The 12,659-nt window shown below is 31.2% G+C and overlaps 2 protein-coding genes across 2 annotated transcripts in view; one reads left to right on the top strand and one right to left on the bottom strand.

Moving 5' to 3' along the window:
* On the bottom strand, nt 1–3,868 carry LOC115878262 (general transcription factor II-I repeat domain-containing protein 2-like). Its single transcript, XM_030894700.1, has 2 exons — nt 3,651–3,868; nt 1–2,450 (listed from the first exon to the last, which is right to left on the bottom strand). Exon 2 carries the CDS (start codon nt 2,281–2,283, stop codon nt 439–441), a length of 1,845 nt encoding a protein of 614 aa, XP_030750560.1. The 5' UTR covers nt 2,284–2,450; nt 3,651–3,868; the 3' UTR covers nt 1–438.
* A 119-nt stretch (nt 3,869–3,987) lies between these two features.
* The window catches only part of LOC115878259 (NEDD8 ultimate buster 1-like), a 57,697-nt gene continuing 49,025 nt past the window's right edge, over nt 3,988–12,659 (top strand). Inside the window, exons 1-3 of the mRNA XM_030894687.1 lie at nt 3,988–4,231; nt 4,323–4,582; nt 4,669–4,870. Coding sequence (XP_030750547.1) covers nt 4,106–4,231; nt 4,323–4,582; nt 4,669–4,870 — 588 coding nt within the window. The 5' untranslated portion in view covers nt 3,988–4,105. The remainder of the gene's footprint in view (nt 4,232–4,322; nt 4,583–4,668; nt 4,871–12,659) is intronic.

Here is a 12,659-nt window from a genome sequence, read left to right as displayed (position 1 = left end):
ATCAACTTATCCTGATGAACGCGACCTATGTGTCCATCATCTATATCAGCGGTCGCCAACCTCTTCAATGTGTTGAGCTACTATGTTAATTTTGGAATAAACAGTGAGCTACCCACACGGAAGCCACGTAACGCAACGTAAATGAAATAATCCAGAGTTAATTTATCATTATATGTATTTATTTTACTATTTAACTGGTAATACATAATACATGTCATAGGTACTAATAATAAACTAATAACAAAACAACTAATATTACTAGTACGTACTTGTTCATAGCTACATTCCTACCTACCAAACGAAGGTGTTTGAAAAATAAACACAAACTTTTATCCAGCCACAACGGCATGTCACGTAAGATTTAAAAATTGTTATTAATATCAACAAAAAAGTAACGCACTATCATAAACATAAACATTGAGAAATAAAAAAGCACGTTCAATGGGAAGGCTGACACTCAGACTCATCGATAATTTTTTTAATGTTTGCAGTATAATTTGATACAGCCATTCGAATACAATTATCCAAATGTTCATCTGTAAGTCGATTGCGATATTTGTTCTTAATAAACTTCATATTGGAAAAAGAAGATTCACACAAATAGGTTGAACTGAATAATGCTTTCACTTTCAAGGCAACACGGCATAGAACTGAATATTTGTCTTTGCTTACAATAGACCAGATACATTTGGTACTTGAGACTAACGATTTTAAGGCTAAATCATTTTGAAACTCAATTACTTCCATTTCTGTTGCAGCGATGTCTTCGCCAAAGTTCTGCATAACACAAGTTGCAAACTGTTGGATATCAATTTCCATAAAGGGTGAACCAACAAACTGCGCTACTAAAGCCATTTCGTCGAAGTCCTTAAAACGATTTTTGAAGTTATTCTTCAAGGTAGAAACTATTTCTACATGATATTTGCTGTCATAGGGTTCTAATGGATTTTGAGATATCTTTTCTGAAAGAATAGGAAAATGCTTGGCATCGCTGTTAATTAGGTTTTGTTCCCAAAACTCCAGCTTTCTGATAAATGCTTTTATATCAGAAATCATTTCCGCTAGTTCTTTGTCTCTCCCCTGAAGCTGCAAATTAAGTTCGTTTAATTTCTCTGTAATGTCCACGAGAAAACCAAAATCCCGAAGCCAGATTGAATTTTCTAGTTCCGGAATCGGTTCATCGCGTTGTTTGAAAAATTGAACTATGCCAGATAGGACATCATTAAAACGTTTCAGCACTCGTCCTCTACTTAGCCATCGGACTCCAGAGTGAAGGAGTAGGTCCCCGTATTGACAGTCGACTTCATCGGCCAAAGTTTTGAATAATCTTCTTTGTAATGCTTGAGCTCTAATCTTGTTCACAATTTTTACCACCAGTTTCATAACGTTGTTTAGTTTCAGAAAATTTCCACATAATGCTTGCTGATGGATAATGCAGTGGTAAGAGAGAAATTGCGGAAAAGTTTCATCTTTACGACATAACGCCACCAGACCCTTATCACAACCCACCATAGCTGGAGCGCCATCGGTTGTCAAGCCTACCATTTTCGATATTGGAATTTTCTCGGAAGAAATAATATTTTTTAAATGAGAAAACAACTCCTGTCCAGTAGTGTATCCTTTCAGTGGAATAAACTTCAAAAGATCTTCTTTAATCGTAAAATCACTAAAAACCATCCTGACGAACACGGCCATCTGGGCAGTCTCAACCACATCTGTTGATTCATCCAGTTGAAGTGAAAAATAAACACAGTTATCTAAGTCAGTTCTTAACTGTAAAAAAATATCATTGCTCATTACTTCTACACGTCTCATCACTGTATTAGCAGAAAGTTGCATAGATTTTATAGCTGAAAGTATCTCGTCTTTATTTCTAAAGTTGGCAAATAACGAATCAGCAGCTTCTAAAAACGCCTGTTTTATCATTTCCCCGTCTTCATAAGGTTTCTTTTTTTGTGCAATTATCTGGGACACACGGTACGATGCTTCAGTTGCAGCCTTATTTTTGTCGACTGTTCTTAAAAATATTGATTGTTGTCCGATTAACTGATTTTTTAACTGTTTCAGTTTCTCCTTTCTGGCGACAGAATGTAGTGGGAATGATTTTTCAAAATTAGAATGTACAGTTGTATGATGTCTCTCAATATTTCCTTTTTTAGCAACGGAGACCGAAGTATTACATAACAAACACACATTTTTACCTTTAACTTCTGTAAAAAAGTACTGTTCTTCCCATTCCGAATGAAAGTGGTATGTCTTTACCTTCTTACTACTGCTTGCCATAATATTCTTTTTTGTTGTTCTCTACTAACCCAACCGCTGGACGTTGGTTATGCGTTCAGGTTCAGTTTTAAACTAAGCGCAATGTCGCCGCACCGTGCGTATTTATACCGTTCAAAGCAATCCAGACCGTTCTCTCTCGAACACTAACGCGCTGGTCCGGCCGGTCGGTTCTAGCCAGGGGGGTGACAGTGAAATAGGAAAATTGGAAACAGTCATTAGTGTCATTCCTGTCATTCTCCTCACGACAAGTATGGCCGCCTAGACAAGGACAGCATTGTTTTTGTCTAACTATTGTCTAACTTCACAGTTTAGAATTGACAGATTTCAGTTTCAGAGACAACTTCAGATTTGTTCTAGAACAAATTCGAAAATATTCGACGCCATTTTAATTCATTCCGTTTAGTTTCGTTTAGGAAGTTCAGTTTAATATTTCGGCTGAAATTTATAAATATAAAGGTAATAAAGTATATAAAATATGTATTACATGAAGAATCCTGGAGAAAATGACGTTTATGCAGTATGTATGTCCCATGTATATGAAAAATAGGTAAGTAAATAAACACTGCTTTTACATTTTTAGATGCAAGAAAATGGTGTTATAATCTCTTTGATCGGCGATTTTTTTGAAAATGGAAACAATTTACAGCAAGGTAAGATCATTTTTAACTATAGCCAACATTAGTTATCTCCAGTATGTGCGATTTATTGTCAATAATGCAATAAATCGGACTGATAATCTCATTATCTTATCCGACTAAAGTCTCTTTGCATCTTTTTTGATTTATAAGCCAGGTTCTTTGGGAATAATGGACGCTTTTTTTAAACAGTATATTTATATTTTATACCTATTGATATTTTTACATTGTTAATTTTAGTATAAAAAAATTGTTTTTCTGTTTTCAGGTTTTTGTATAAGGCTCCCGTTTTCATATTCCTGTGTCCGTTTTCTGTCCTTGAAGTTTGCGAATGCGTGTGTTTATTTACAAATTACTGTAAGTCATCACCAACTTAACTAATTTACGTTAAAAGTGCATATAATTAACTAATTGGTATTGAAACAATATAATCCTCTATATTTTTATATTTATTTAGTTACGTTGTTCCATATTTCAAATAAATATATGTGAATAAATTATTTTTTGGTTTTATTTATGAAAAGAAAAAATACAAAATACATTTGAACCGAAAGAGGGCCCGCCATTGAATAACCGGAAACGGAAATGAAAATTAAGCCATCATGTCCTTATCATGTCAACCTGTCAATTGGAAAGTTAGTTCTCCAGACGACAACGAAGGCTTTCGGTGGCGTATCGTGTTTCCACGATTTAACACAGAGTTGACACTTCTTTCTAGTTAATTATTTTATGGTTCTAGCCGCTTCTAGCTTGATGGCGTCAGCGGCATCGCTCACCGCAACGTTGCCGCTGTTTATGTTTAATATTATGACAATTACATTTTTTTGTGGAATTTTCGGAAGCTTCTCTGATTTTTGCAGTTTGTGTTTTTAAAATTGTGAGAGCTACCAGAATTGCATCCGCGAGCTACCGGTAGCTCGCGATCGACAGGTTGGCGACCGCTGATCTATATAAACGCTCAACCGTAGGTAGTTAATTCTACCATCCGGCCGGATAGCCCTGGCAGCTGTGGCCATTAAACTAATATACTACTACTACTTAACCTGGCATTTTTCTTTGTTTACTTCAGGTTTACTTATTTAAATTCTGTTAATCATTGTATGATCATTGTTTTGTCTGTTATGTAGAATTTGTGTATGGAATGATATTCAGTTTTACAAATTCGGCCAAAATTTCGCTTTAGAAACATGAATAATTCTGTCGAAAAAGATGATTTATTGATCCAGATTAAAGATATATTGCGTAAACAAGAAGTTAAATTATGGCTTACACCTTATTATACCGACGAAGGGACGTCTGAAGCTAATTTAAAGGTATTTTTATCTAAGTCTCGTCTGCTATTATAAAAGGAATATGATATTATATATAGAAGAATATAATAATCGTATATCTTATACATTACAGAATTTAAGCAAAGTAATAAGCGAAACTTTATCGTTATCAATAGACACTTGCCTTGAAATTGTAAAAGAATTGCAAGTAAATTCGCTGGAAAATTTAAAACAAAGAAATCGCTTTCAAGATTCTGGACTTGCCACCTTAAAAATTAAAATTGTGAGTCAGGGAAAACCACCTAGAATATTAATTAAAGAGATGATGTTAAGCTGTAGAGGATGTGAATTAAGAGAAAAAATATGTCAAGATGTTAGTATTGAGCCAGATAAGTAAGTTTGTTGTACAATTTCATTGATATAACATTTATCTAAAAATTATATTGATTACTAAAAATTAATGTTATCTATCTTTTTAGGATAAAATTAATATCTGCAGGAAAAGTTCTGTTATGTGATGAATGTCTACGAAATCAAGGGGTTAAAAATGGACAACAAATTTTAGCAATTCTTCTATCAGAAACACCTAACGAGGCAGAAAAGAATGAAAATAAAATTAAGGAATTGGAAAGCGTCAAGACAGACTCTCAACTACTAGCATTAGATAATGATTATATGATGGTAAATATAGTTTCATAATATAGATATTGTTACCTGATAACAAAGTTGCAAGCTGACATAAAACTTAACTTTTTTTTTGATTTAAATAATTTTAATGACTTAAGTAATTTTTTGAAAACTGACTTAATACTTAAGAAGATTTAAGTAATTTTCAAAATAAAAGACTTAAGTTGTTAAAAAGAGACTTTAATCTTTTAAAATGTTTAAGTCTTTTTAAAAAGATTTAAGTAAGTCAAATCTAATATTTATATAAAACTCTCGTGTCACAATTTTTGCTACCACACTTCTCCAAAATGGCTGGACTGATTTTGGTGAAATTTTATATGCATATTCAGTAGATCTGAGAATAGGTTGTTGTTGTTATCTATTTTTTATACCCCCAAGTGATAAGGGTGGTTCACCCTAATTTTTTTTTAATTCTTTGTACAAATTTTTTTATTTTTATTTTTTATGATATGGCATTAACAAATATATAGAATCCTAAATTTTTACCCTCTTATCATCAACCCCTATTTTTTAATAGCGATATTAGTAATTCAACAATTTTCAACCTCGATCGATAACTAATCAATTATTATCACTATTACAACGTTTCATGCTTCTTCCACTCATATACAGGGTGTCCCAGGCAGAGCGTGCATTAGAAATTTCTAGAAAACCACAATGTCTAGATCGGAGATTTTTTGCACACCATTGTTTTACAACGAAACCTATTGATTAAAAATATTTTCAATATGGTGGCACATCCGGAAATACCGGAAGTTGACAGCAACTTTCTTATTTTAAATGGGTGCCCCCATTTTTTATTACATACTTAAATTCTCTGGAAAATTCTATGAATATTGGTGTTAAACACTATATCTAACATTAACCACTTTTGAGAAAAAAAATACTATTTAAAATTTTTGGACAAAAAAAACTACCTGTCAAAAAAATTTGAATATCCTAAAAATCAAATTTAGTAATTACCACAGCTACTGTATCATAAAGAGAAGACATGTGGATATCTATTTAAAAAATAAAATTGTTCAAATGTTATATAATAAAGGCGGTAGCTGTCATGGAATTGAGCGATTAAAAAATTATCATAAATCATTTTTTTCAAATAGAAACCAGTAGATAATATATGAGAGATCCTCCTCCTCCTCCCACCACCAATATAATATATGATTCAAAAATATGTTAATTCCCATTACTTTTATCCCCACTACTTTTAACCCTACTATATCTTTACCTAGTCATATATAGTTAGCAAGGTAGATCTTTAGAAGAAAATAAAGTTAATCTCTTTTATTAATTGAGAGAGTGATGCAATATGATAAGAAAAAAATAGCTAATGTTGTTAGAAAGCTGATTCAAAAATATACTGACTTTTGTCAAACTATTTCTCATCAAATAGTTTTAATTAATCAAAAGGATTTATTTTTTCCACTCAAACAAATTTGTCATAGGATAACAGAGTTTTGTACTGATTTTCTGTTACAAAGGATTATTCTTTACAAGTTCATACGTGCATTGGGACATCCATATTTTGCAAGTGAACTAACACACATTGTTCCATACCTGACCAAGAAAACATAGACTTCTTCGTCAATATCATGCTTCAAAATATTTAAAAAACTATATTTTGTTTTAAAGTGAAAAATGTCAAGTGAGAATATTGAACTTATTAGTGCGGTATCATGTATTGGAAAAAAGATGAAAAAAATATATTATGATATGGGGGATTAATAAGTATGAAAAAGGAATGAGTGCGTGTGCCACAATATTATGAAAATTATGATATATGTATTAGAATTATTATCTGTAATGATAGACTTAGGCTTTATAAATCAAATAACATATTTAAATAAATTTGTTAAAAATGGAAGAATACCCTACGAACAAGTAATAAATGATATAAACACTAACATAAATAGTAACTTAGTTAACCAGGATAATTCATCCAATAACTTAGTTGATACAGAAGTATTAATTTAGTATAAAAAATATATTTTAATAATAAAAGATGTAATAAATATTATATAGATTTTTATCCATTCATAAAAAAAAATCATACAAATACAATACATTTATATATGATAATGCACACATACAAATTGACTTAGAATGATAAAAGCGTTTTGGTGTTCTGATAGGCAAAGCTGGTTGTTTGGTTTTCCATCTATTTCAATCACTGGTTTTTTGGAATATTTCTTTACAAATTCTGTTTTTTCAGCTCCTTTGACATAAACATATTCCACTGCTACTTCTTCATTGAGTTTTTCAATTATATTTGAAAAATAATGGTGAGGTGTAAATTCTTCATTCCAGTTGATACAATGATGGTTTTTCATTAGCCATACTGCCTGTCTGTGACATTCTGGTGACAGAAAGTCTAATGGATAGGGTTTCTTAAAGATATAATGTGAGATTCTATGTCCAGAAAAGGCTGCAAGTTCTTTAGGTAAAAAGGTGTTTTTCTCATCTTTAAATCTTTGTATATCCACAATCAACCTCATATTTTTAATTCACTAAACTTTTTAATTAGGTTTTTTTGCCTTGAGTGGTTTGCAATTTGTTCTTTCAATTTTTGTATATTAAAAATAAATTTTTGTATTTTTAGTTGTAGTGTTGAAGACATAATATCTACTACTACTGACACTATGTTTACTTATTTTATATTAAATCTAAACATTAAGAGAGTGGGGGTAAAAGTTTATAATTGTTTAACAATTTTTGTTAAAGGATTGTAACTAAATAATTTATCATGTAAAATAAGACAATAAGCAGATGTGTCTTTTTTAATTGCACTGTTTGTTTTAAACTCAATTCTCATTACAACAGAACCCATTTGAAGCGTTTCCTTTTGGTGAGAACAATCAATATATGCAATTTGAATTTTTCAGTATTAAAAATGGGTTCATTAGAAGTACCATAATAAGAATAGCGAACATTTGCAAACATTTCATATAAAGATGAATATTTGTTCTCTTTGAAATTTAAATATAAGTCATGATAAGGATACCTTTCGGAATTTAAAAAAATATTCTAATATTTGTTAAATCTACATTGTCAAATTGACTCATATCTTTTTTAACATCTCCTTTTCGATTTTCTTGAAAGGCAATTATTACATGACGGGGAGCTTCAAGTTTGCTAGTTGTTTTTACAGACCATGTGTGTCGTGTTGTTTCAGTTAGCGAAGAGTATTCAACAAGTTCCCAGCTTTTAAATCCAATTAGTACATCTTTATTTGACTCCAATATTCTAGTGAGAGCTAGTTGTTGTGGTATATCAACTGAAATATGTGGTACTTTCCAATATATTTTATCGAAAGTAACTTTTGGGGTCTCTACAGTTGTAGTTGGCGGTGTCACATCATCCTTAAAGAAAACTCCATCTAAGTCTTTAATTTATTTAATTATTAGATCTTATAAGAACCAACTCTTGTTTCATATTTATTATATTGTTTCTATAATTTACAAAGAATCCCATTAGCAGATTTAATGGTATAGATACGGAGAATTTTCCATTATCATCAACTAAGATTCTATCCTCTTCTTTTCTGTGTGGAAACCAACCTGCATTTTGCAGTTTTGTACTTTCATTTGTGTTACTTAATAGATAACTTTTTAATGTTGATGCTAGTCCTACATTTTTTAAGGCATCAATAGTAATACCAAAGACATTATAAAGATAGACCGAACATCTCATTCATAAATACTTGTTGGTAGTGTATCAAACATTCCAATGTGTCAAACAAGGACAGAAGAGACAGAGAAGTCTAAAATTTTCGACCCCCGCAACTAGGCGCATTTCGATTGTTCTAATGGCCAGTGGCGTATCGTTTTTTGGAAAGCATTTAATTCGTATAAAGTAAAAGTAATATAATTAGTAAAATTGATACTCCATACTAATATACTACATTAACACTTTTTTGTCAGATGAGTTTTGTTATAAGGTCTAATATAATAATATAATTAATATCCCACATATACCTATGTTGAAACGTTAGTAGGTGGTTTTCGAAAATCGCTCCAACGTCGATTTTCAATTTAAACTTTCAGTTACTTCTATATAAACTTTCAGTTACTTTTGAATATTCACAGGGTGACTCAGGCTTCCAAAACAGTTCTATATTAGGTTTGTGGTTGGTGACTTTTCTTTCAATTTTTTTTCAGAATATGGAGGCAATGGCAAACCACATTTTAGACATTTTTGTGAGCATAGGTGGCCGGAACATATTTTCAAACTAAAGTTGTAGATTTGCCATTAAATTTGCATTCCAGAAATACCTAGGGTTGCCACCTGTCCTTTTTTGAAAAGGACAGTCCTTTTTTAGAATAACTTATCCTTTTGACTTTTTTTTACTTAAAAAGTCATTTTTATTTTCGTATTTTCCCTGAGAAAATTACCTACAGCAAACAGAAATATTCTTTTCGTCCAAATTTAATTAGAGATGTTATAAAACTTATAAATAAATTTTTCTTATTTAGAATAGGCAACATTATTTAGAACTTCCCGTTTAATCTGAAATGATAGTTTAGGTTTTAGTTTTACCATTTTTGATCTTAAAAAGAACTTTAAAATTAGTAATTAGTGACGATTTAGTTAGTTCGCAATCGATAGCTTCCTATGAAGTACTGTGCAATAGTTGTTTAATCTTGTATTATTAATAACTTCCTATACCTAAAATCAATATTTAATGAGAAAATTGAAAATTGATTCATTAAGAGTATCAAACCTGTGTGCTACAGTATGGGATTTCTGTCGCATAATAATGAATTACGTTTGCTTCATCTACGTTACCGTAGATGGAGCTCAAGGCTTGGTAGGGTTTGTATAAATAAACAAAATACAAGAAGCAAAAAATTATTAAGGCCTAACCCCTACATATATGCTTATTATCTGCATTAAGTTCATCAGACTGAAGGGAACAGCCATTCGATGACCGTTTTCGGAGATTTATCTCCATCGTCAGGTCGACTTTGATTTGGCGACCCTCAATCCGACAAACGAAAAGCAGAAAATAACATTTGAGTACAAAACGTACTACTATGGCGAGTGCTAGATGGCGAGAGCAGCTAGTAGTCATAGATAAAAAGCTTTTTGGAGGCCTTGGTCACTCTGTTATATAGGTATGTATAAAACTAGTAGCCTAAGAATTATTTACAGTTCGTCCCATTCTAAAAAAAAGGTAAACACACCGTACAAATAACTCTAGGAAGAGGTATTTGTACAGTGGTAAAAATTGTCTAAACAAGGCCGAAGGGGCAGATATAATAAAGCAATAAAATGTAAAAAAGGTCGGGTAACACCTTTGTTTATTTGTTGAGCAAAATTCCTTTAGAATATCGTATATAATGACCAGAAATGACGCAATTTTAAGAAAAAAATGGCACTTTCTGGCTTATAATAAAATTTCAAATGCAACGTTTATATTCAAATTTATTATGATCTACAACAGTTAGGTAGTCATTGAGACGAATTATAATTCAATTACTTGCTACTACGGTGCTACTACGTTCTTGTTTTAATAGATTAATTACAAATATAATTAGAAATAATTTTGATTGTGAGAGGCTCCCTTGTGGGACGCCTATGTACAATGACGAAAACAATACCCATCTGTGAAAAGACAAATTCGGGTAATTTGAGCTTATTTTTCCACACACTTGACACTGTCGTACCATACTGAATTCGCAGATTCAAAAGTACGTTAAACAAAAACAAAACCACCGAAAACACTGAAAATTCACTTTCGTCTTGATTCCGACTTCAAACACACCGCAAGCTAAACGTAGTACGCTATAACGGACCAAGGGCCGTCGCGAGGGGTGGTGGGACGGACAGCATTTCATTCTGGAAGACTAGCCGCGACGTTGCCAATAGTTCTAGACGTCTCAGCACATTAAACAGTAAACATGTCCTTTAATAGTAACGCATATATCCTCTGGTTAATAACATATTATTACGCATGCTTCTTTAAAAATAAACTATTAATTTAATTAAGAAATTGAGATTTATTGATATCCGGTGAAGGTTTTAAAGTCACCTTTTCTGCAAATCAAACTAAGTAGATAGGCGCAAATTTGATATGTGGCAATGTCGCCTTCTCTATCTCAGTTGGTTTTTACAGTACGTAGTCAACCTCCGATTGTTTGATCGGGTTAAAATGTCTAATGTGATATCTGTTCTTACTAAATATATGAGTAATACCATTCAGTGCCTTCTATAAAAGATCAGCCTACGGGCGGACTTTTGTTTACTTCATCAGCTGTACATACTTAGATATTGGGTTAGATTCTGTATTCATATTTTGTCGGTTGATTTTTGGTATTATTTGTTATTGTAGTGCAAAAAACTAATTATTTTGGTGTTTAAGTGACATAAAGTACTACCAGATATATGGTCACTATGATGGTCACTCTGTTTCTCATAAAAAAACACTAAATATTACACGTTTTGTTAAGTGTTTTAACCTAAAAATGCCCATAAATTTTTTATTTATCGTGATTTTTGTATGTGTTTTTTAAGACTCTAACAATTCATCAATAAAGCTTAAGTGGAGTGTGTTTGGTTTGGTTGTGATTGGTGCTATGCCTCATCTTTGTTGTGTTCCTGGTGGAAAGGATAGTTATACTAGGCAGCCTAAAGTATCCGGAAGAGCAAGAAAAGTGGGTACGAGTTATAAATCAAGACAATTCTATTGAAAATATCTTTAATAAATTTAAAAATAATATTCTCCCAGGATGGTATTAAAGAAAACTGGACAATTATGTGTATTTTATTCAGATTGTGGAATCTCCACTCCAAGTGTTGTTGGTTCAGCTTCGATAGATTCAAACACGTAAGTAGGTATTATGATCTAGGGGAAAATAAAGAATATGTGTATTAAAGATCATGAAAATGATTATTATCTTGAGTTCAAAATTAAAAAAGATTCTTGTAAAGACAAGAATGATAAAGTTTAAAAGAAGAATGTGTTTTTGTTTGATAATATAATGTATGTAAAGCATAACATATATTTGTTCAGTAATTTTTACTGAATAGTGTTGATTATTTATAATACCAAATTAATATCAAATATTTAAGTGATTGCTGAATATAATATGAATAAAATAACAATAAAATTGGTATATTTGCAATACAAAATTAAGTTTTAAGAGTAAAGGTGTTACTAAAAATACTAAGAAATTGATATTTCTTTGTTTTAATTGGTGTAATGCTATGGTCTAATGTTATTTACATTTTATGTAAGAATTATACCGTATCATCGAAAAAAATCGGCGTCTAGTTGGCTTGGAAATGAACATCGATGACATTCCCTAAATAATTGTACACATAAAATAATTAACTAGAATTTTACAATCTTGGAAAATTTGATATTCTTGAACCTTGTTTCTAAATATTCTAAATTTTTTGATTTTCTTGGGATTTAGGTTCGGGAAAAACGCTGATTAAGTTTTCATTTGGTTTTTCATTATTTTTATTTGGTTTAAAAAAAAACGTTTTGGCGTAGAATAATTTTACATATAAAATGCCAGCGATCTTCATTTCATAGCCATCGCTGACGCCTTTTTTTAGATGATATTGTATTATTTGTAAATATAATTTTTCTAACATTGATACTTGCAAAATATAGATATAAATTTTGTGAATGCAAATAATAATACATCAGTATTAGTAGATATTGAATGTTTTTTGTTAAATTAGATCGATTTTCAAACTCCAAAATTTAAAATATATTTACATTTTACCCAATAGCTTATGTACCTAGTACCTATACATTATTTGTATATTGTAA

This window comes from Sitophilus oryzae, unplaced genomic scaffold (assembly GCF_002938485.1).
Source record: "Sitophilus oryzae breed Bouriz unplaced genomic scaffold, Soryzae_2.0 scaffold_1062_pilon_pilon, whole genome shotgun sequence".
Classification (NCBI taxonomy): Eukaryota; Metazoa; Arthropoda; class Insecta; order Coleoptera; family Curculionidae; genus Sitophilus; species Sitophilus oryzae.
This window is presented reverse-complemented; position numbering and strand designations above follow the sequence as displayed.